This window comes from Colossoma macropomum, unplaced genomic scaffold, assembly GCF_904425465.1.
Source record: "Colossoma macropomum unplaced genomic scaffold, Colossoma_macropomum, whole genome shotgun sequence".
In the NCBI taxonomy this organism is placed as follows: domain Eukaryota; kingdom Metazoa; phylum Chordata; class Actinopteri; order Characiformes; family Serrasalmidae; genus Colossoma; species Colossoma macropomum.
In genome coordinates this window covers 1296076-1318413 of record NW_023494808.1, presented here as the reverse complement: position 1 = coordinate 1318413, position 22338 = coordinate 1296076, and the positions used below count along the sequence as shown (strand labels likewise).

At 43.2% G+C, this 22338-nt stretch overlaps 1 protein-coding gene across 1 annotated transcript; it reads left to right on the top strand.

Annotated features, from left to right (window-relative positions):
- The first annotated feature begins 132 nt into the window (after positions 1-132).
- LOC118797690 (zinc finger protein 850-like) lies at positions 133-18536 on the top strand. The gene is made up of 8 exons (XM_036556965.1): positions 133-585; positions 1978-2548; positions 3729-4618; positions 8355-8496; positions 10381-10613; positions 11740-12130; positions 13254-13643; positions 17163-18536. Exons 1-8 carry the CDS (start codon positions 349-351, stop codon positions 18053-18055), a joined length of 3747 nt encoding a protein of 1248 aa, XP_036412858.1. The 5' UTR covers positions 133-348; the 3' UTR covers positions 18056-18536.
- The last annotated feature ends 3802 nt before the right edge of the window (positions 18537-22338 follow it).

Below are 22338 nucleotides of genomic sequence, written 5' to 3'. Positions count from 1 at the left end.
ATGTGTTTAAAATAATTTATGAAAACATTCAAAGGGGAAAAAATGTGCGAATACGGCTTCCGCCTGTGTCGACATCCGTGAGAGTCCATGTCACCGGCGACGTCCCCGCTTTAGCGCATGCGCGGTGTCGCCGACTGAGGTCTGGTGGTGATGTTTTGGGTCGGAAGAGCCGAAAATCTCCGCTAAAACTGCGCCGATTCATAAAGAACCGCGCGCGCGCTGAAGAGGAGCGTCTGCGGGGGCCTTACGCGTGGCCGCCGTCCGGACCAGGCCGGTTTAGTCCAGTTTTGGCTGGTTTTCAGCGCCTGAAGGGTTGATGTTGTTGTCAGTGCCGCTGAGCTCCTCCAGATGATGAGCAGCATGTCCGGCACTGACCTGCACTCAGAACCGGACCTCCGGCTCCATTCTGGGGGTCCTGAGGGTCCTGAGGGCACCAGCAGCAAGTCCACCGGAACAGACCTGTCCATGGAGGACATCGGCCGTCTGGAGGAGCTGCAGAGGGAGATCAGGCAGCTGAGGGAGGAGGTGGCCTTACTGGAGGCCAAGCTGAGGCTGAAGGACTGTGGAGAACCTCAGGAGCCACAGGTCAGTCATGTTCCACTGTTCTCCAGGAGCACGTGTTCTGCGTTAACCAGCCAACGCGGTGTGGCGCTGCTGAAGGGTGCAAGTATGAAGTTTTACCGTCTGTAGCTGTGGATGTAAATATCGTCTGTATTAACTGTGATATGTGTTAAGTAGATGTTGTGGTGATGTAGTTTATCAGCACTAGAACTAAAAAAAACCTCTTTTTATTTCAAAATCGCAGTTCAAAAGAGTGCAGTTTTAAGTTACGGCCCACGTTATGAAAAATATTTAAGTGGGGAAATTTAACTCACTAACACAGAGCTTGTAACCCAAATTTTAAGAAGAGCCATTTTGACCTTTCAACAAAAATCAAACCAATTCAGGAGCCACAACATTTTATGTCCGTTTTACCGTCTCAGTCTGTGCTGATGTACAAGTATAGACTAAAAAATATAGTACAAACTAAAACTCAGACTTACTTTGCTCTGCCTTAAGCTTTAGCTCAGCTTTTCTCACATCTCTGGCAGGAAACCTTTCCTCGAAAGTACATCAGTTTCTTTTAAAATGTCTCTCAACGTTTGACTTTTTATGAGGCTGAAGTCGCTTCTCATTCGCCAGCTTCTGATTCTAATTTTCCCGTTCCACCTTAAATGGTGCCTGAGGAGCCAGAGTGTAACTGCTGCACCATTTAAGGTGGAACGGGAAAATTCGAACAAGTAGCTGATGAATGAGAAACTGACTTCAGGCTCATGACTTTTTAGTGTTTGACAGTTTCAGGAAACCAGCTGGAGTGACTATAAACACAAATAAGTCCATTCGTCTCCAAATTATCGATGTTCGTCTTAAATCTCTCTCTTTGCCGTTTCATTAGCTACTAGCTAGGCGAGACTGTTGTCTGTGTTGCTATGGTGACCAGCAGTCTGCGCTGATCTTCAGGGTTAAAGGGTGAATCAGCAGTTCTACATTAACTCCAGAGTTTAAGACCATTTATTGTTAAACTGTGTTGAACGATCAGCAGAGCTTTATTTTACTGTAAAGGAGGATTATTTTATTTTTACCTACTAATCTGATTCTGCTGTGGAGACACAACAGGGCAGTAAAAGAGCTGCATGCTGCTGACCCCACAGTTAGACCAGTCAGAGGCAGCCAGCCTCCATGTCATCTAACCACAAGTTAGTGGCTGTCTGGAACACCAAATCTGGGGTCTCAGGTCAGAAGAAAGTGAATAGTCTGGTCTTCTTGGCCAAAAAAACAGGCCTCGATCAACGTCAGTCCAAAAATTGGCAGTTCGATATTTTCCCCAAATCGTTCAGCCCCAACTACAACCACGTACACCTAATGGAGCCATTCGCTTGCATGAAACTAACCTGTTCTCTCTGTTTTCTCTCTGAATCAAACCTGATTCAAACGCAGCATCAGAAGACCAGAGGTGGACACCAGGAGCTGGAGCTCATCCCCAACCTACCTCCACTTTTTAGGGCCGAAACAAAACCCAGACCACCAAAGAGCTGTAACAGCAGAGCTGTCCAGGCGCTGCGAGATGGACCTCGTGTTTTTAAAAACGAACCAGTGGAAACATCGTACTGTGTCTACAGCAGAGCACTGAAGCAGACATGTGAGGACCTTCCTACCCTGTCTCTGCAGTGTTACACTGATCCAGGCACTGTAGAAGCTCAGGACTGTGAACAGGGAGATGAAGACACTCCTCAGGAGGTGGAGGATGAACCCAGTCTGTCTCTGCACTGCTACAGTGATCCAGCACTGGAGTCCGAGTGCAGTGATGGTGACCAACACACGCTCCAGGACTCGGAAGCTGAGGCTAGTCTGGTTAAAACTGAGCTGATCTCCACTGACGGTGATGATGGAGACCAGAACGCACCAAAGGTGAAGCTGATGGACTGTAAGAACATTCTGGAGATAGATGGAAACATCAAAGACGAGGAGGAACGGGATGGATATCATGAGGTGGATTTTATATCTTCAGGTAAGCGTAGAGGACTTACATTTTACATGGGGCTGATTAAATAAAGAGATTTTTTAAGTTCAGAATCAGTCAAAACGTTTGGACACTCCTACTCATAGAAGAGTTTTTATTTATTGAGAATATTTTCCACATTCTATAATAACTGGGAATACCTCAAAACTAACCACTATGGAATCATACAGTGACCAAAAATGATAAGCAAATCCAAACGATTTTCTGTTTTAGGAATATTAAATCAGAAGAAATATCTTGGTTTTAGAAATACATTCATACATAAACATCACCCTCACATTTATACTTACCTTAGAGACAAAATGAAAGCATTTAAGGATAAATCTTTACATCAAAGTAAACCATCAGCTACGGCTATGCTAGAGTAAACCATCAGCTTTGGCCGAGCTAGACCATCAGCTACAGCCGAGCTAAACCATCAGCTACGGCTATGCTAGAGTAAACCATCAGCTTTGGCCGAGCTAGACCGCCGACCACGGCCGAGCTAGACCGTCAACTACGGCCATGCTAGAGTAAACCATCAGCTTTGGCCAAGCTAGACCGTTGACCACGGCCAAGCTAGACCGTCAGCTACGGCCGAGCTAAACCTTCAGCTACAGCCGAGCTAAACCGGCAGCTACGGCCAAGCTAAACCATCAGCTACGGCCGAGCTAAACCGGCAGCTACGGCCGAGCTAAACCATCAGCTACGGCCGAGCTAAACCATCAGCTACGGCCGAGCTAAACCGGCAGCTACGGCCGAGCTAAACCATCAGCTACGGCCGAGCTGAACCATCAGCTGTGGCCCATCTAAACCCGGCTACAGCCGAGCTAGACCGTCAGCTACAGCCGAGCTAGACCGTCAGCTACGGCCGAGCTAAACCATCAGCTATGGCCCATCTTAACCCGGCTACGGAGCTAGACAGTTAATACACTGCTGTCACCTGGCTGCAGTAACAAACATGCTTTAAATGATTATTAATTATGACACATAAATATTATTTTAAGGATTATTTTGGGAACAGAGTATTCAAGTCCTTATTCAGAGTTTTCACAGCAGCAACTTTTGAACAGTAGTGTCTAGGTTTCATATCTGTGATGTCTGTTTAAATTGTAAAATAAGTAGAAATAAATCATTTCATGAGAGCTGTCTGTTTTAAACTCCTTCCTTTGTTGATTTGGATTTGTAGATGTGGCCATGCAGTCCTGCGTAGAGGAAGGTACCGGACCTCCCGTGTCTGAGCGGAACATCTACATCACAGGACCGTGTATGAGGACACTGGCGACCTCGCACTTCACTACAGACCAGCACTTTAACGGATACGCAGAAACAGGAACGTCCTATTCCTGCTTTTGGTGCGGGAAGGAATTCCTCTCAGCGTCCGCTCTGAGAATGCACTTGAGCACGCACGCGGAAGAAAGTTCGGAATGTTTTCCAGCTCCAGCGTCCCAGAGCAAAGACAAGCTGTACCCGTGCATTCACTGCGGAAAAACGTTCGCCGACTTATCGCACTGCAAAAGCCATGAGAAGACGCACGCCGGAGAAGGGCCTTACCGCTGCCCTCAGTGCGGGGTCTCCTTCACGTTCCTCCACAGCTTTCAGAACCACCAGAAGGAACATAGTGGAGAACCGAGTGCTGCCCTGAAGCCTTACCAGTGCTCGTACTGCAACAAGCAGTTCGCGACAAAGGCCACGCTCATAATCCACAGCAGAGTCCACACCGGAGAGCGACCCTACCAGTGCTGCTTCTGCGACCAGGCCTTCACCCGGTCAGACCGGCTGAGGGAACACGAACGGATTCACACCGGAGAGAAGCCGTTCCGCTGCGGCTCCTGTGGGAAGCAGTTCTCGCAGGCGGCGTCGCTCAGGACTCACCAGAGGATCCACACCGGAGAGAAGCCGTACCGCTGCTCCGGCTGTGGGAAGCAGTTCTCGGACTTAACGGGGCTCAGAACCCACGAGAGGCAGCACACCGGAGAGAAGCCATACCGCTGTCTACAGTGTGGGAAGAGTTTCGCTCAGGCGTCCAACCTCAGGGCTCACCGCAAAACCCATGAACAGGCCCCGCTGGTGTTCTCAGTCTGAGCTGATGTGAAAGAGAAATTATTTATCTATTTATTTATTTATTTATTTCTGTTTTTCTGTCTGTGTGGGTTATTCTCATGAAACGTGACAAATGCTCTGGCTCATCTGAAGAGATTAAGGCTGCGTTCAAACAGCAGGTAAAAGTGGCCCAAATCTGATTTTCCCACCAAATCCAGTTTTTTTGTTTCTGGTCGCTTAGCGTCCACACTGACGTATTTATCAAACCAAGAGTCTTTAAAAAGAAACCACAACTGATTGGACGGATTTTTAAGACTTAAATGTGGTCGATTATAACTGGAAGGGTCTTTCTGCTCAACAGAGCCTGTGGCTTTTATGGTTTATGCAACCAGTATACATATTTTAACACCTCCTGATCGAATGACATGGTATTGTGATATGTGAACGCATTCTCTACAGAGAACAATTTTAATGCACAGTTTCTGTTTATTTGCTGAGTTTAACAGACTGGGGGCAAAAATAAAACATGAAATAGGGCTGGGCAGCATGACAATATATATCATTGTTGTGATACATTATGTCTCAGTACAATACAATCTGCTTTTCTGATCATATTGTGTGTATTGGCGGTACTTGTAACTGACCAACCGCGTGCTTTATTATAAAGAGAGCAAAATTTGTCCAGTTTAACTGGATTTAGTGACCAATATTGAATAAAAATCACATTGTAGGTTCGTTTTTCTGTGTTCCATCTGATCAGATGTCTGAAAAAAAGAGTATTGTGACGCATCGTGGTAAATACGCTATATTATATTTTTGCCATATATTTATATATATATATATATATATATATATATATGTTATGTTATCACCCAACTCTAACATGATAAATTAGCATTTAACTAAAACTGAATGTCTCTTGTTTATCTTGTAACTTAATCTTCTTCATTTTCTTCTGATTCTAATTAGGTACTGATGATTTCTTCTAAAACTACGTTTTATCACCTGTCTGTGAAAGCACTTTGAGCTGCCACCGGCATGAAAAGTGCTATAGAAATAAAATTATTATTATTATTATTATTATAATTATTATGATATTGAAAAAAAATTGTTTGAACAAGGGACATTTTATGTTTTATTTCTTCCCCCAAATATATCAAACTCAGCAAATAAGCAGTAATCGTGCATTAAAATGTGCAGAAATGTGTTTATTCACACTCAGAATATCAACACATACACAGAGTTTGACTGGGGGTGCTAAAACTTTTGCACACAACTGTCGTCTGAGGTCGTTTCGTGAGAATGGCCCACATTTTTAAATGCAGCAGATGTAAACAGAGTCATTCAGACTGGTCTGATTTGGTTCTAGAGAAACTTACCGAGTCAGAACTGTTCACAGTGGTGGTGATAGGAACCAGACATCCACCTCTAAAAGCTCCCTCACAGAAAGTTCCTACATGAAATGGTTATGAATTCACTGCCTGATGACTGAGACACTGTTTTATGATAGTTTAGAGAACTTAAACTCCATTCATGGTGGAGGGATTCATGCAGGTCGCTGTGAGGCAAAATAGTCCCCAAAGAAAACTTATTATTTCAGATTCTCCACTATTTTCCATCATCAACATTCCATATAAACTCAGAAGACTCGTGTAGGTTCACTGGTGGTTCTGGATAGTAAATAAAATGTCTATATCTGTGTTGTAGTCATGGCGACCCCTGGTTCCTATCACCATCACTGTAAAGACATCTGAACCATTTCACACCAAACCACTCTGAATCTCTCTGTTTACATCTCACACACTGAATTATGGGGGAAGTTGTGGAAAATTGGTGGAATTGTCCTTAAGGGAGTCAGAAATTCGTGGAGGAACCTTAAAGCTGCGCTGAAGTAGTGAAAGTGTTGTTGCTGCGGTGAAATGAGTAGAATAAGTAGATCCCAAAAAACACTTGGATAAGTAAACTCAGTCTAGTTGTGTTGATAGAAAATGCTGAGCTTAAAGTATGAAAGTAGATGAAATAGGGCTGAGTGATGGACTGAACTGGTTTACAGTGAATACGATGTCAGTACAACCAGCAATACCGGCCCAGTGTTGGCCTCTGTGTGACTTACAGTCAATGAACTGAGCTGTTTCTGCTGAACAGGTTTGTGGATTTAAGGGAACGTTGTTGAAAATGTTCACCTCTAGCAGGATCCTCTCAGTGTCGGGTTTAACTACAATAGTTACGTCCTTCTGTGTGAGTTTAGAACCAGTTTTTATTCTTCTATCAACAATTCTGTGTTGTTTTTACCTGAGAACCTCAAACCTGTAGCTACAGTATCAGATCCTCACCTTCCTCAGCTCAGGAGGAGCTCCATGATGATGAGCTGTGAGTTTTAGTGAAGAACCAAATATAAAAACATGCTGCAAGCGGTAGAGCTGGAACTGAGAACCCCAGTCCACTCATTATGTTCAATACGGATTAAAATAAATAAATAAATCCACCTTCATTCTCCTCGGTGTTTTCTCTTCACTAGGGCAGTGGCCACTTTATCAGAAACACCCACCTTGCGCTTCCACTAACTGGCCACTTTATCAGAAACACCCACCTTGGGCTTCCACTCACTGGCCACTTTACTAGAAACACCCACCTTGTGCTTCCACTCACTGGCCACTTTATTAGAAACACCCACCTTGCGCTTTCACTCACTGGCCACTTTATTAGAAACACCCACCTTGCGCTTCCACTCACTGACCACTTTATTAGAAACACCCACCTTGTGCTTCCACTCACTGGCCGCTTTACTAGAAACACCCACCTTGCGCTTTCACTCGCTGGCCGCTTTATTAGAAACACCCACCTTGCGCTTCCACTCGCTGGCCACTTTATTAGAAACACCCACCTTGCGCTTCCACTCACTGGCCGCTTTATTAGAAACACCCACCTTGTGCTTCCACTAACTGGCCACTTTATTAGAAACACCCACCCTGTGTGTCCACTTACTGGCCGCTTTTTTGGAAACACCTACTTCACCATGCGTGGATTGTACCTGAGTGACATGAACGTCCACTATTATAGTGTATTTGGTTGTTGTTTATTTATTTATTTATATTTATTTTTCAAGTCTTTCATCTATATTTCATGTTTTTGTATTAACTCTTGTATTATACTCCATGGCATGACCACTCCAGGTGAGGAGAGAGGAGCTGCCCCAGGTGGAGGAGTTTATGTATCTGGGGGGTCTTGTTGACGAGTGATGGGAAGAGGGATGGTGAGATCGGCCTCAGGCTGGGACAGGCAGCAGCAGCAATGTGGTCACTGTACTGGACTGTAGTGGTGAAGAGGGAGCTGAGCCATAAGGCAAATCAGGATGCCCCCTGGACACCTCCCAGTGGGGGTTTACCAGGCACGGCCTACTGGGGCGAGAACCCGGGGTGACCCTAGGACCCGCTGGAGGGATTATATCTCCAGGTTGGCCTGGGAGCGGCTTGGGGTCCCCCGGAATGAGCTGGAGGAAGTTGTGGGGGGCAGGTTCATCTGGGATTCTCTGCTCTCCCAACTGCTGCTGCGACCCTGTCTGGACTAAGCGGTTAAAGATGATGAATGAATGAATGAATGAATGAATGAATGAATTATACTCCATTATTTTAATAATAGTTATGTTTTTATATCCGTTACATAGCTATTTCTCCTGTTCCTACTCGCATACACAGCCATGTCCTTTACTGTTTGTATCTGCTACTACCACTGCTGTGCCTACGCGTGTTTTTGATAACACCTTACCAACATTCATGCTGAAATTCGTGGGGGGAAAAAATTCGGTGGGAATTCCCCTGTGGAGGTGACCAGGCGCCGGTCCTGTAGGTGGCGCTGTGGAGCGCGTTGCTGCTCGCATAACAGATCAGCAGCCGCGGAGGGAGAAGACAGCGACGGTTAGTAAACAGACCCTGATCGTTATAAAGAAAGTGGGGGGTTTATTACTCATTTATAAGAAATTAATGTAGTATTTATTCCGTTTGTGTTACACGGTGGGGAATAAAGACAGAAACAGGCAACCCGAGCCTGTAGCGACTCGCATATCAGCCCGGAACAGACTGAAGGTCGCTTGTTTGTTCAACAACTTTCATTCGAATTGTTCCGTTCCACCTTAAACGGCGGAGCAGGTAGCATTACAGCTCCCCAGGCGCCGGAACGTGTGCTGTACCATTTAAGGTGGAACGGAAAAATTCAGATGAGACGCCGGTTTCAGCCTCGTGGTTCCTGTGCTTATAGCTGCGGGGTGTTCTAAGTGTTCTAGCTAGTTCCACTGCGGTTCTAGCTAGTTCTTTTACTGCAGTTATCATTTCACTGCAGCCACAAACTGATGAGTTGTTTAGTAACCTACACACTTAAAAAGATGGTTCTTCAAAGGTTCTTTAGTCAAGGCGATGGTTCTGTTTAGAGCTATATGTTCCACATGCAGCCATTTCGTGCTTAACTGGTTCTCCAGACTGATGGTGAATGTGGAGCCTTTTTGAAAAGGGTTCTTCTACTGTTACAGGCTTGACCTCTCTTCAGACCTGCACAGGCGATGTCCACGATATGCCCAGAAAAGCATACTGTGATATAATTTACCTCAATAACATTAAATATCGTCATGTAGATATGGACAGATTTCACATTAGAGCTGCCTGTGAAGTGCTGTGTAATACTGTGTAGACCTTGATGAGCCCTTTGGGTTATTATATTATTGGATATTATGCTTCCCTACCAATTATACTCTATTCATAATGAAACCTGAAGTGGGTCAGTGCTCTGGAAGTACTGATTATACAACAGGCAGTGCCGGCCACGCAAGCTGATTGGTTGAGAATCGTTCTAACCGTGCTGTTATTTCACCTTAAGCACCGTATCACTCCGCTGAGCAACGACTGTGACAGCTGTAGGAGACGCTCAAGACATTTGAGCGATTTTACTTCTTACTTTGCCACAAACAGAAAACGGACACTTTTAAGATCACATTTGACCGACAGCCGATTTGGTCAGACTCTGAAGATGAGACCACACTAAATTCCCAAACTGTCATCACCACTGAGCAGCTTTTCAGTCGGCAGCTGTGACAGAAGAACAGCTAAACAACCTGGAATCAGCCAGAAATGAACCCAACACCATTCGCCAAACTAAATGGGCTGTAAGATGCTTTACAGACTGGCTGGAACAAAACAACATTAATACTGATCTGGCAAAAACTGACAAAACTGAGCTGAACTTGATATTGCGGCAGTTTTATGGCTCAGTCTGATTTGGTCAGACTCTGAAGATCAGACTACACGTTTGGCGAATGGTGTTGGGTTCATTTCTGGCTGATTCCAGGTTGTTTAGCTGTTCTTCTGTCACAGCTGCCGACTGAAAAGCTGCTCAGTGGTGATGACAGTTTGGGAATTTAGTGTAAGGAGCTGGAGGACGAACTGCCGGCTGTGCAGCGAGTGGGTGGAGCTCGTTACTCTGACGTAGCAACAAGCTGCTCGTTAAGGAACTACAATTTGGTGAAGGAACTGCGAACATTAAAACATATTAAACGCCGCGTTCACGGCCCAGTTTATTAATTTATTACTGTATTTATTTAACTGTTGTATTAAAGCAATAGAACACTCGAGCAACTATGTTGAATACCGCCATACTGCCCAGCTGTACTTGGAATAAAATGACTAACGTTTCAGAGATATGAGGTCATGTTCCACCACTATTGCCTGAAGTTTTCTATTTTCAATTGAAATTTTCCATAAAATGTGTTTTTTTTCACCAGCTGACCAGTCGGCCTCCTGTTCTCCTCATAGGTGGAGTAAGAACCAGCAGAATGGAGAGCAGAGCCGAGGAGATGGAGGAGGGAGAGGTTTTCCTGGAGCTCCACCTGCTGTACGACTCTGAAACGTCCTGCACCAAGTCAGTAGGAACTGATCTCTCCATGGACGACATCAGAAACCTGCAGGCTGAGGTGTGGAGACTGAGAGAGGTGATCGCTTCACTGGAGGAGAGGCTGAGACGACAGGAGGACGTACGCCGCGGGCAGGTGGGTTCTGTTTACTTCGTTTTCCTTATGTAGCATCGCTGTGACCTGGACCAAACCACAGATCTTTACTGTATTCAAATAAATCTGGTAAAATCAGTGAAAATAAAACGGTGAAAAACCAAAGTCAGATTTATTGATGTAGCATTTTTTACAACCGATACAGGAAGTACACACTTTTAAAATGATGGGTCTTCAAGGGTTCTTTAGTAAACAAAATGATTCTACATAGAACCAGAAACACTCACATAACACTTTGCATGGTGAAATTGTTCTTCAGATTGAAGGAGAATGTGCTGTATATGGTGGAACCTTTTTGAAAAGGATTCCATATAGCACCAAAAAGGGTTCTGCTATTGTAACAAGCCTGACATTGTAACAGTAGAAGAACCTTTTTGGTGCTACATAGAACCACATACTGTAAATAACAATAATAATAGTTATTATAATAGTGACCACTAGCTGGCCACTTTATTAGAAACACCCACCTTGTGCTTCCACTAACTTGCCACTATATTAGAAACACCTACCTTGTGCTTCCACTCACTGGCCACTTTATTAGAAACACCCACCTTGTGCTTCCACTAACTGGCCACTTTATTCGAAACACCCATCTTGTGCTTCCACTGACTGGCCACTTTATTAGAAACACCCACCTTGTGCTTCCACTGACTGGCCACTATATTAGAAACACCCACCTTGTGCTTCCACTAACTGGCCACTTTATTAGAAACACCTACCTTGTGCTTCCACTAACTGGCCACTTTATTAGAAACACCCACCTTGTGCTTCCACTAACTGGCCACTTTATTAGAAACACCCACCTTGTGCTTCCACTGACTGGCCACTTTATTACTCATCCACGCCTTTATTTCTAGCAGCGTTGATCACTGTAATGGTCTATCAAGATCAAAATACTAAAAAATACAACCTCGCCATGACTTACAGTTTTTTATCTTGAGATCTGCTGTTTGTACAGAGTTTGGGGAAAACTCAATGAGATGTTGTAACTCAAACTGTGGCTTTTAGCTTGTGTGTCTGTTATGAAGTGGTGAACACTGTTCCACTGCATCACTGCAGGACTTCTTATGGCTTACATTGTTATATTTTCTTGGTTCTTGTGCTGCAGGACTCAGAAGGAGGACCCAGTGTTCACAGGCCTGAACTGAGCCCTTTAGACTGTGGTCCCCAGGTGCAGGACGAGGAGGACGTCTCCAGTGTGAATCCTGAGTGTAAACCTGAAGGGTCGTCAGTATTCATGCCGGACTCTCTGAGTGAGAGTGAGCAGCAGGACTCGGTGCAGGACGTGGAGCAGGACGGAGGCAGCCTCCCTCTGCAGTGCTACACTGACCCAAACCCTACAGAGAGTGTGGACTCCAGCTGTACCGCTGCAGCTCAGACGCCCTTAAAGACGTGTTCAGTGAGGCTGGAGGACTGCAGGACCATAGTGGAGCTGAATGGACTCATCTCAGCAGAAGAAGAACCGGAAGAACCTGATGATGACAGTTCTTGCCCTTCAGGTAGATCAAGAGCATTACGTTGTTCTTCCCTGCAGTGGAGCTGACCCCAGTAATCTGAGTAACCGGGTATTCGTTCATTATTTGTTTGAACTCCTGTGTCAGCAGTGAGTGACCTTAATGCAGCTGAATTCATTAATAAGAAGCATTTGGACATATTGTGTATATATACACACATAATGTTTTCTTTCTTTTAAAATATTATACAGAGGCATCTGTAGCTGAACTCCAGAGTGCCCCAACTTTTTAGCACATCAGGCAGGCCTACTTGCATTTACTGTGTACGTCGAAAAATTGGCATTTTAGCTACTCAGTATCCCCATAATTAAAATCAAACAGTGATATTGATTGGAAATTGTGTGCAAGACAAAACGTATCAGCTTTGGAAGTCGTCGGTCACCTACAGAGCGCAATGGTGATTTTCTGAAGACCCCATTCATTTTTCTTCATGGAGAAAAGAAGACTAGAACCTTATGTGACTTGTAGTTCTATTTACCAACCACAAGGGGGCACGTTAAATGTATTTCAACTGCAAGTCAAAGTTAAGACTCAGTAAGAGTGAGTCTGCAGTTCCCTTTACAAAAGACACTCTAGTGAACCGTCTAGTTTTGACCTGAAGTGTTTTATTTTTATTTGATTTTCTTGTTTATTATTGATATGACTTGTTTGTAATGCGCTGTGGTTTATTAAGTTTATTGCTGTTATTATTATTAATATTATTTTTATTGTTATTAATATTATCACTATTGGAATAGTAACTTCTAAATGAAAGATTAAAAGTTCAAAGAACAGAATTCGGCCTTGTATATTCGGATGATTTCAATGACAGTTGAGGCTGTTTTATTATCTGTATTACTCTTTGTTCTCTAACATTTACACTACTTTACTAACTTAACCAACTTTTGTACTGACTTTCATATTATTTTAATCTGTTTTGAGTCGATTTGTCCTAATACTTTTGCTCTTCCAAAATGGTGGAGACTGAACACACATTGTGTTGTTTTTTTAATGTCACTATTTTGGAGTGTTTCTAATGAATTTACCGCATAGATGTCTGATAAATCACGACGCTTCCTACATGGTCGTTAATTAAAGATATCATTAACATGCTGTCTGTGTCTTCCAGGTGGAAGCAGTGAGTCTCCTGATGAAGGAAATCAAACCTCCAGAGAACAAACTCCAAACAAAACCAATAAACAGAAACCAGGTTTTCTGTGTCCTGCCTGTGGAAAACAGCTGAGCTCCTCAGAGTCTTTGAAAAGACACATGAGAGTTCATAACGGAGAGAAGCGTGGGGGCGCTCTCACCGCCAAGGGGAACCCGGAGGTCCGTCAGGGCGCTCAATCCAAAGAGAGGCGTCACAAATGCCCCGACTGTGGGAAAGCGTTCCCTTTTCCAAGTATGATCAAATACCACCAGAGGATTCACACTGGAGAAAAACCTCACAGCTGCTCACACTGCGGCATGAGCTTCAGGCAGAAAGGCCATCTTCAGCGCCACGAGGCAATACATACCGGTAAGAATGGAGCCACAGCAGACCTGGACGCTGGTGTCCTTTTATAATTCCACCAATTTTTCAACATTTCTACATAACTCAGTCTTTGAGACGTAGACACAGTCGTTCAGATTGATTTGACGTGAAATGGTCCGTTGTAGAGAAACTTCACATTCAGATGTCTTTACAGTGGTGGAACCAGGGGTCGCCATGACGACAACACAAATATAGACATTTTATTTACTATCCAGAACTGCCAGTGAACCTACACGAGTCTTCTGAGTTTATATGGAATGTTGATGATGGAAAATAGTGGAAATTGGGGACTATTTTGCCTCACAGGCACCATGAATGGAGTTTAAACAGATGCGTTTCACACCAAACCACTCTGAACCACTCTGATTACATCTCAATCCTTTTATTATGCAGAATGTTTTGGAAAAAATGGTGGACTTTGCTTCTCACTTACATTACTATCATCTCTCAGAACTGTGCCAGGAATCTAACACCTGTTGGTTCAGTAGCACACTAGCCATGGGCTAGCATGAGTTAGAAAGCCAACTGAAGAACACAAGCCCTAGCGAAGTTTATGGTTGTCTGATTTGTTCACAAATCAAAGTCAGTGTTATCAGATCACGCTTCAGCTTTTGTTGCCTTTATAATTAGCAGTAATAAGATTGCAATAAGATTAGCGTTTGGTTATGATTGCCAATTTAGAGCACATTGGTAAATCACTCCAAGTAAATCACCCACCAACAGCCAATCACAATTTAGTTTTCACTAAATATTTATAACATGGTGTAACGGGTTTTGCAATTTTTAATATTATTATTGCTGGAACCTTATGTGAGGGTGTGAGGTAACCCGGATTTATTTGAAGTCTACAGACCAGGGCAAGAGAGAGAAACGTTCGCACCAAGGATGCTTCAGAAAAGGGAATTTATTGGCTAAATATCAAACTACTTTTGGACTGCATTCAATGATAAATAATAGAAAATAAAACAAGAAAACAAAACAAAACGAAACAAAGTGATAGTAATGAAAGACAAAATAGCTCGAGTAAGCTAAGAGTGATTCACGGCTAAATGGTATGAGGCAGTGTGGTTTGGGGAGTCGCTTGGGAGAGCCTCTAGAGAATCAACCTAAGCCTGGACGGGAAGAACTATATGGCTGGATGTACCTGTAAAAGTTCTCTTATTAAATAAATTGGCGTCAGGGCCCTGACTGCAAATTGATGGTTCCAGCTTACGTGGGAGTCGGGGGCTGACTTTAGGAGGGGTCGTCTCAGGACAGACTCGATCGAAGGCTGGAGCTCACGCGGTGGTTCCTCTCCTCGCTGGCCGTGGATGCTGCATCTCCATGCATCTCCGCGCCTTTCCGTCAGTGATTGGGCGGAGGCGTCTCGTGGCCGTCTGATGGTGGAGCTTGAGCGGCCTTTCGTGGGTCGATCTGTTCACAGATCAGTGTGTGGCTCTGGGTGTGATGCTGGGTCTCTGTGGCGTCCGAACTGCTCCCACTCCGCTGGCGAGGTTCAGGTTGCAATCAGGGTTCTGAGGCTGGTGGTACCAATTTAACTAACTACCTCTCTTATGGATATATCCTCCCTGGCCCGACAAGAAATATCCACCTTCCTTCTCTGAGGGTGGTTCAAACTTAAGGTGTGTAGGCGAACAGGCAAGTTACAAACAAACAAAGGTTTCAGATCTGAAAATTTTGCGTCCTAATACCTGTCTTTCTGACCTAGGCCGGCACAAACTTAGAAATTTGTTGCGAACGCAGGAACTCTCTAAATTTTGCGGTGCACTCTGGTTTTGCTCGGCTGGAGGCCCTACCCTTTGGAGGTGGTGCCAGAGTGCTGATAGGTTGACTAGCTTGTTTCCCACTCTGATTGGTTGTGCATAGTTTGAGGAATGCCTTCCCCAAAATCACTGCCTCCTTTGTTTCAGCTAGTTTAAACAAAGAAAAAGAACATTTCTATATCATCCAATTGGTTTAACTTTCAAAATCAAGGAATGAACAATTAGGATATTCAGGCATGTTTCTAAGAGAGAGTTTAACCCTTGTTACCTGATACACAATACATGTCAAAGAACACAGGTACTACTTGGCTATCAACTCTGAACATGACCCAATGCATGAAAAAAATAAAATCAACAATAAAAGGAAAGGAACAAAGGAAGAAAAGAAAAGAAAACCACATTCAGGATACATCTTGGTCAATGGTCTAAACTCATAGCAATTAACTGCTTGGGTCTGACTGTTATCAAAGTTATACTCTACGTATTTCTAGCACTTAACGATAGAAAAAGATACAGGTAATATTTAGGTACTACCCAACAACAAGATTAATACCACAAGTAGTATTACTTACAGATCATGGAAACTTTGATAATCAAGGAGACAAAGCACGAATCATCAAGCAGAATCAAGCAGACAAAACACGAAGTTTTCTTGCTTTTTATAAGCACAAGTCCTTACGGTGGTGATGCGGTAATTTGCGGTTTCACCCCTTGGGGGTGCTGTGGGTCCATGCTTGAGATCCCTAGGGAATTTAGAAAGTTGTAATGTTGCCGTCCAAAGTCGTACAAATTCCATTTTGGTATGTCTAGTTTAGTTAAAAAGAGTTCTAACAAATGGTTGTAGCTTGGAGGGGACAAACACCTTAGAAATGTACTTTCTGCTACTTAAGATAAAAAGTTGTCCACAGGATTTTGGAGAGCCGTGCAGCTGCATTCCAGTGAAGGGTCCTGTTTTTCTCCAGGTCAAAGGAGAGGGGTGCAGCCTCTTGATTCAGCTGTAAATCTGACTGAGTCTGGGGTTGGGGTATTAAGCCAACAGCTTTATGCCACAATCCCAGACTTGATGGAGCCAAAAGCCCCTTAACTTTTGGGTAAACACTCTGCTTGAGGTAGAGTTTCAGCCAGTGCTCGCTACAATGGTTTCATATCAGAGCTTGGCTGATTTACGGTAGTTTTTAATAGTTTTGCTTGAAACAAAGCAAAGCAGATTGCTTTCACCAGAGCCAGTTTATGAGGAGCCTGGCCACTTACTATTTCCCGTTATATCAAAAACCGGACTGCAAAACAGCAGATGGCGCCCACGAGCGAGTCCTCAATGAATGGGAGTAAATGAAGTTAGAGTTATAGAGTTAGTTTTATTTGTCCTCATACTTTTGCACATCTAAAATGGTTGAGAGTGGACATGAATTCATTAATTTTTCTATCGATAAAAATCTATATGCTGTAAAAAAGAATTTGTTGTTTTAACTTTGAAAACAGTCATGTTTTTATGTTTTAAGCTCTGATAGCATGTCGGCAATAATGTCTTACGTTCTTCGGAGTTCAGGTAGCTCAAAACATTACAAACATTTAGGTTAAAACACAATATTTTCAGTTTTTTTCTTCCACAGTACGACTTTTTAGTTTTACGCACCCATTTTTGGAGTATTTCTAATTCGTTTCCTTCTCTGACGTTTAATAAAGACATGGTGTTGTTGTTGTGTAGTAATATTGTGTTAATATGACTCTCCGACTCTTTCAGGTGGCAGTACAAGCCAACAAAAACCACCTTTCCCTTGTCCTACTTGTGGAAAACAGCTGAGTTGCTCGGAAACTTTGAAAAGACACATGAGAATTCATACCGGAGAGAAGCCGCCGAGGCCTCACGCCTGCACCGTGTGCGATAAAGGGTTCCCTACGCGGTCGGTTCTGAAAGTGCACATGAAAACGCATAGTGGAGAGAAACCTTTCCACTGCGACGTGTGTGGGAACTCATTCACGACCAAAGGAAACCTCAAGGTCCATCAGAACATTCATACCGGAGCTCGACCGTACCAGTGCTCCTTCTGCGACAAGCGCTTCAATCATCAGACGCACTGTAGACGGCACGAACATAGTCATACCGATGAGAGACCTCATCAGTGTCCAGACTGTGGAAAAGGCTTCAGTTCCTCGAGTACACTCAAAGACCACCGGAGAGTTCATACCGGAGAGAAGCCATACCACTGCTCGCACTGCGACATGAGCTTCAGCCACAAGAACCACCTCCAGCGCCACGAGAGGACGCACACCGGCGAGAAGCCTTACCTGTGCGACCACTGTGGGAAAGCCTTTTCAGATCCCAGGCACTTCTCCACCCATAAAAGGGTGCACTCGGGTGAGAAGCCCTACCAGTGCTCCTTCTGTGGGAGGAGCTTCCGCCAACGGATCGACCTCAAGCAGCACGAGCGGACGCACACGAACGAAAGGCCGTACGAGTGTGTCCAGTGCAATAAAGCATTTGCGCGTCCGGACGTCCTTAAGACTCACCTCAGGGTGCACACAGGAGAGAAGCCTTATCACTGTCCCTTCTGCGGAGAGTGTTTTGCTTATTTAGGGAGCTTGAGGATGCATCAGGAGAAGCACGCCAAAGAGGAAGTGACACTGAGTTCATAGCAGTATGAGCTCTTTTACAGGAGACAAAGAGTAGTTCGGCAATCAGTTGTGCCCGTTTTACACTTTACCCTAGATGTAGTTAATAGATCGAGATTTGTTTGGTGTCTCAAGTTTGCTTCTTTAGTTTTAACGCTGTTGATACGAGGCGAATGTAGCTATGAATGGAATTAGCCTTACAGATTAGCATGGTGCCTCATCATGCTGGGTTGTTACATAAGCTCAGATAGACCTGCTAAAGTCTGAAATTGGACAAAGTATGTCAAATAGCTAAAAACAGTGGCAGACATTCTAGACCTGTATTTGCTGGCTATATTATGTCCATAGGTTGAGTGCTGCTACTAACAAAGCAAACTTTAGACACCAGACATGGCTGATCAACTACACTTGGTCATTTGGATCCCCAAATGGTCAAATCCGCTGTTTACAAATTGTATGGTAATCTGAACTCCGTCTGCAATAAATTGTGACAGAAACAAAGGACTCAAAGGGCTTTTTTGACATTTTTAATCATTGACCTGTTTGTTTTGGAGAGATTTGAAATGGAAACCTGTAGAAATTCTGGTTAAAATTCTGCTTTTTTGTCAACGTTATGAATGAGTGGAGAGGTTTGTGTATGAAGCATTACGCCAGAAACAACAGAAAATTGTGATGTTTAAGATCTCTAGAGTTTGAGATCTTAGTCAACGTTTTCAAACCAGATGTTTAGTTATTGAACATCATCGCCACAGTTCACTTTGCTCTTTCAAGATGCCACTTCTGAGGCTGCCAACTCACTAAACAGAGGGATCACGGGGGTCATGCTGAGTGGTTTAGTCCAAGAAATAAGCTGTTTCCAAGTGGAAAATGGCACAAATCTAGTAGCAAAGAAAAGATTAAAAAACACATTTACATTTTCAAACATGACGGTCTGCAAATGTTTATTCTATTGAAGTTCAACCAGGGTCTTTTTTCTCTAATCTGTCAGTGGGGTAAACATTGTTATAATAACAATGAAAATAGCCGCAAGTGGCAATTAGCAGGCTCAAGAACACATCAGCACAGTGAGCCCTTATGCAGATTTAGCCAACTAGGCCTAACAAAAAAGGGTGAAAAATACAAGGAAGTCAGACGTTTATCAAAAAGCCTTCATTTGCCGTAACTGTTGAGCAGTGGGTCTTCAAACATGGTACATGCTTCATTTCATATGTAGTAAGCTATTGGGATTTGTCAAAACAATATGACTAAAGGTAAACATTCTGTCATAGTTGTTGTATTTGCCAAGTGGTTTGGTTCTCCATGTTTAACCCTTTAATATTAATGCCATAATGAGGCCCAATGCACCCATAAGGGGCCCTTCAGGCATAGAGGAGCTGAGTGAAAGTGGGCCATATTTGTCAAAAGGTCTCAATATGATAATTGATCAGGGACCTTCAACAAAGATGCTCACCGAGGTTGCTCAGATTGACTTTTTTGACCTTTGTATTTAGTCTTTGAATGAGTCAAAATACCAGACAAGGAGTCCAATTTATAAAACGGCATGTGATTACAGAGTCATTCAGGTCAGTGAACTAAATCAAATGGCACCATTAGTTTATCTGTAGACTTTGTAATAACATTTTAATGATTTTAAGTGTTTTTGAATTCTGAAGCGCCCCCTAAAGGCTAATCTGGACCAAATTTTTTGCGGACCAGATTTTTTGCAGACCTTATCAAAGTCTCAATGTATATATAAATGTTTATAATTTTGTGATGATCGGACGAAAGACTGAGTTATAGCAATTTAAGCTGGAAATGCCATGGCCATAATGATTAATTGATTGAGCAAGACCATCTTGAGTAAAAAAAAGCCAATTTTTTGATAATTATTTACCTAGAGAGGCCAGAGTGTATTTCTAGACCAATTTTTTAAAGGTAGGATCAAAACTCAACAACTAGTTTGAAAAGTGTGGTTCTAAAAAGCTTATTTTTTAACACATGTAATGGCAAATTTGTATGCGATCATAAATAAAAATGCATACATGTAATATATAATAATTACTTGTCTACATAGAGACATCATTTAAGTTTCATGATGATTGGTCAACGTTAAGCCTGTCAAATGTGTGCTGAAAGTACGCACTGTATCAAATTGTTCTTGCGCCCTGCAAAATTTCATCTTGATTGGATGTACGGTTGCTGAGAAACAGTTATTTGGCAGTTACAGCACATCCTAATGATGTATCCTCCCCTAAATTGAGAGGCTACCTCAGAATCTTCTACTGAATAAGCTTATCAAGTTTCAAAATTTTTGGATGAGGGATTCTCGAGTTATAGAATTTTTAAACAATTATGAATTATTCCAGAAAGGTTAACTAGTATATAGCAGCCATATTTTTTACAAATAATTATTGAGGTTCAGGCTCTTGTGAATTTTTTGATACCAATTACATGAGGATCGGGGGCTAGTTTGTAAAAGTAGGTTTCACATGTTATGCAAATTTTTTAAAATCTAAGAGGTGGAGCAAAAAGTTGCAGATTAGTTTGGCTTCACTTGGGGGAAAAAAAAGAATTTTATCTCTTAAAATTTTGCTTTAAGAGTTACATTGCCAAACCCGTTAGGCTGTGGAACAGCACCCCCTTAAGGCCAATTGGGCTCATGTCATGCGACTGAGTAGTGGGAGGGACTACTACCTATTGACAGTATTTCATGTCTCTACAACCCACAGTTTGGCAATCGGGGTCCGAGCCCCCATGAGCGTGGCAACAGTGGCAAGGAAAAACTCCCTAAGAGCAACAGGAAGAAACCTTGAGAGGAACCAAGACTCAAAAGGGGAACCCATCCTCCTTGACCAGGTTCCAAACTACTTAGCAAATTATCAACTCCTTCTCTAGTTAGATTAGGTGTGTTGGGGCAGGAAATGCTTGAAACTCTGTAGGGCTGTGGGTCCCCAAAACTAGAGAGACCTTCCTGTCCCATGTTACCCTGTTCCATTTCTTTTGCTCAATTGCCACCAAACATACAGGCAACATTTGAATGAAAAATAACCTGGGTGTCTTTACAACGCTTATTTGCAAGTTAAAGACTGTAAAGACTTTGTGACCCCTTGCTAACAATTGGGTACCCATTCAGCAGATGTTAACGAACTTGACCCAGTGTCATGTGTTCTTGTGGAGGCTGTTTACATTTCACGTCAAGATGTGTTGCCTGATCATATCTGAGTACACTTTGGCAGGATTCTTTTACCATTTTTCAGTACAGTGCATCTCGTGTACCAGATGTAAACAGATGTATAAAGTGCCATCAATGCTTATGTTGTTCCCTTTACTTCCATTTACTTCCATTAACCACATAGGAGGAAATCAAGAAACTGGCCAAAATCACAAGGGAGCTACCTTTTTTGCAGTGAGACCTTCTTGGGCGCAGTCCTTGGTGCAGTCCTCTACCAGGAGTTTGATTTGGAGGTGCTTCTCATCAACTAAATAAGCTGAAAACTGTCTCTAGCTTGAAAACCAGTATGTCATAATGGAATGTCAGATTTTGGAGAGAAGACTTCGCTTAATGTTCAGCCAGTTGCACCAGCTGAACATAAGTTCGATCGTAAGTTGGTGTGTAAATCTGTCCTAAACCTCACGTTGAGAGTAAGTTTAAAACTAGCAACACAGAGAATTTCTGTAGCACCGCAAACACTTACGGTACATCTTAACTAGTAGAGCATGAAGTGATCATAGATCAAAACACTGTCGCACAGAATGACGTTTACACTCAGCAGCCAATCAGTAACGCTACCTAACATAAAAAGGAAACATTACATGCATTACGCTGATGTGTCAGTCATATTAGCTAAAATTTAAGTGGTGTCCTCAAAGCTTCCGCCTTCTGTATATTCTGTTCAAGCTGGGCTTCTCATGCACAATATTTTAACGGCACTTTATCAATGAATGGTCGGTAACGTTAGCAAAGCTGTGGCTAATCAGTCTTTGAATCTACTGAATGACAGAAAAGTAATGTCAGTTAAATCTGAGCAGTGATGGAGCTGCTCTTATTGCTCTCCATTGACTTTTGTACTTGAACAGAGTTGCACACCAGGTTTTGGAAGAACCCTGTAGCAGAATATCTTCGTGCCAGACACAGTTCTAAAGTAAGGCAGAGGGCTTCCTGTCTGTGCTACGCTGCAAATGTGCAACTAGGAGATCTGTGATCTTATTTATCTCCAATCGATGAAAACGGAGGCGCGAATACAAATCAGAGTCGTCAAATTGATCAAATCGTTGTAATCTATCCTGCAGAACTGGTTGCCGACGCAAACTGAGACATACTTCGGTTT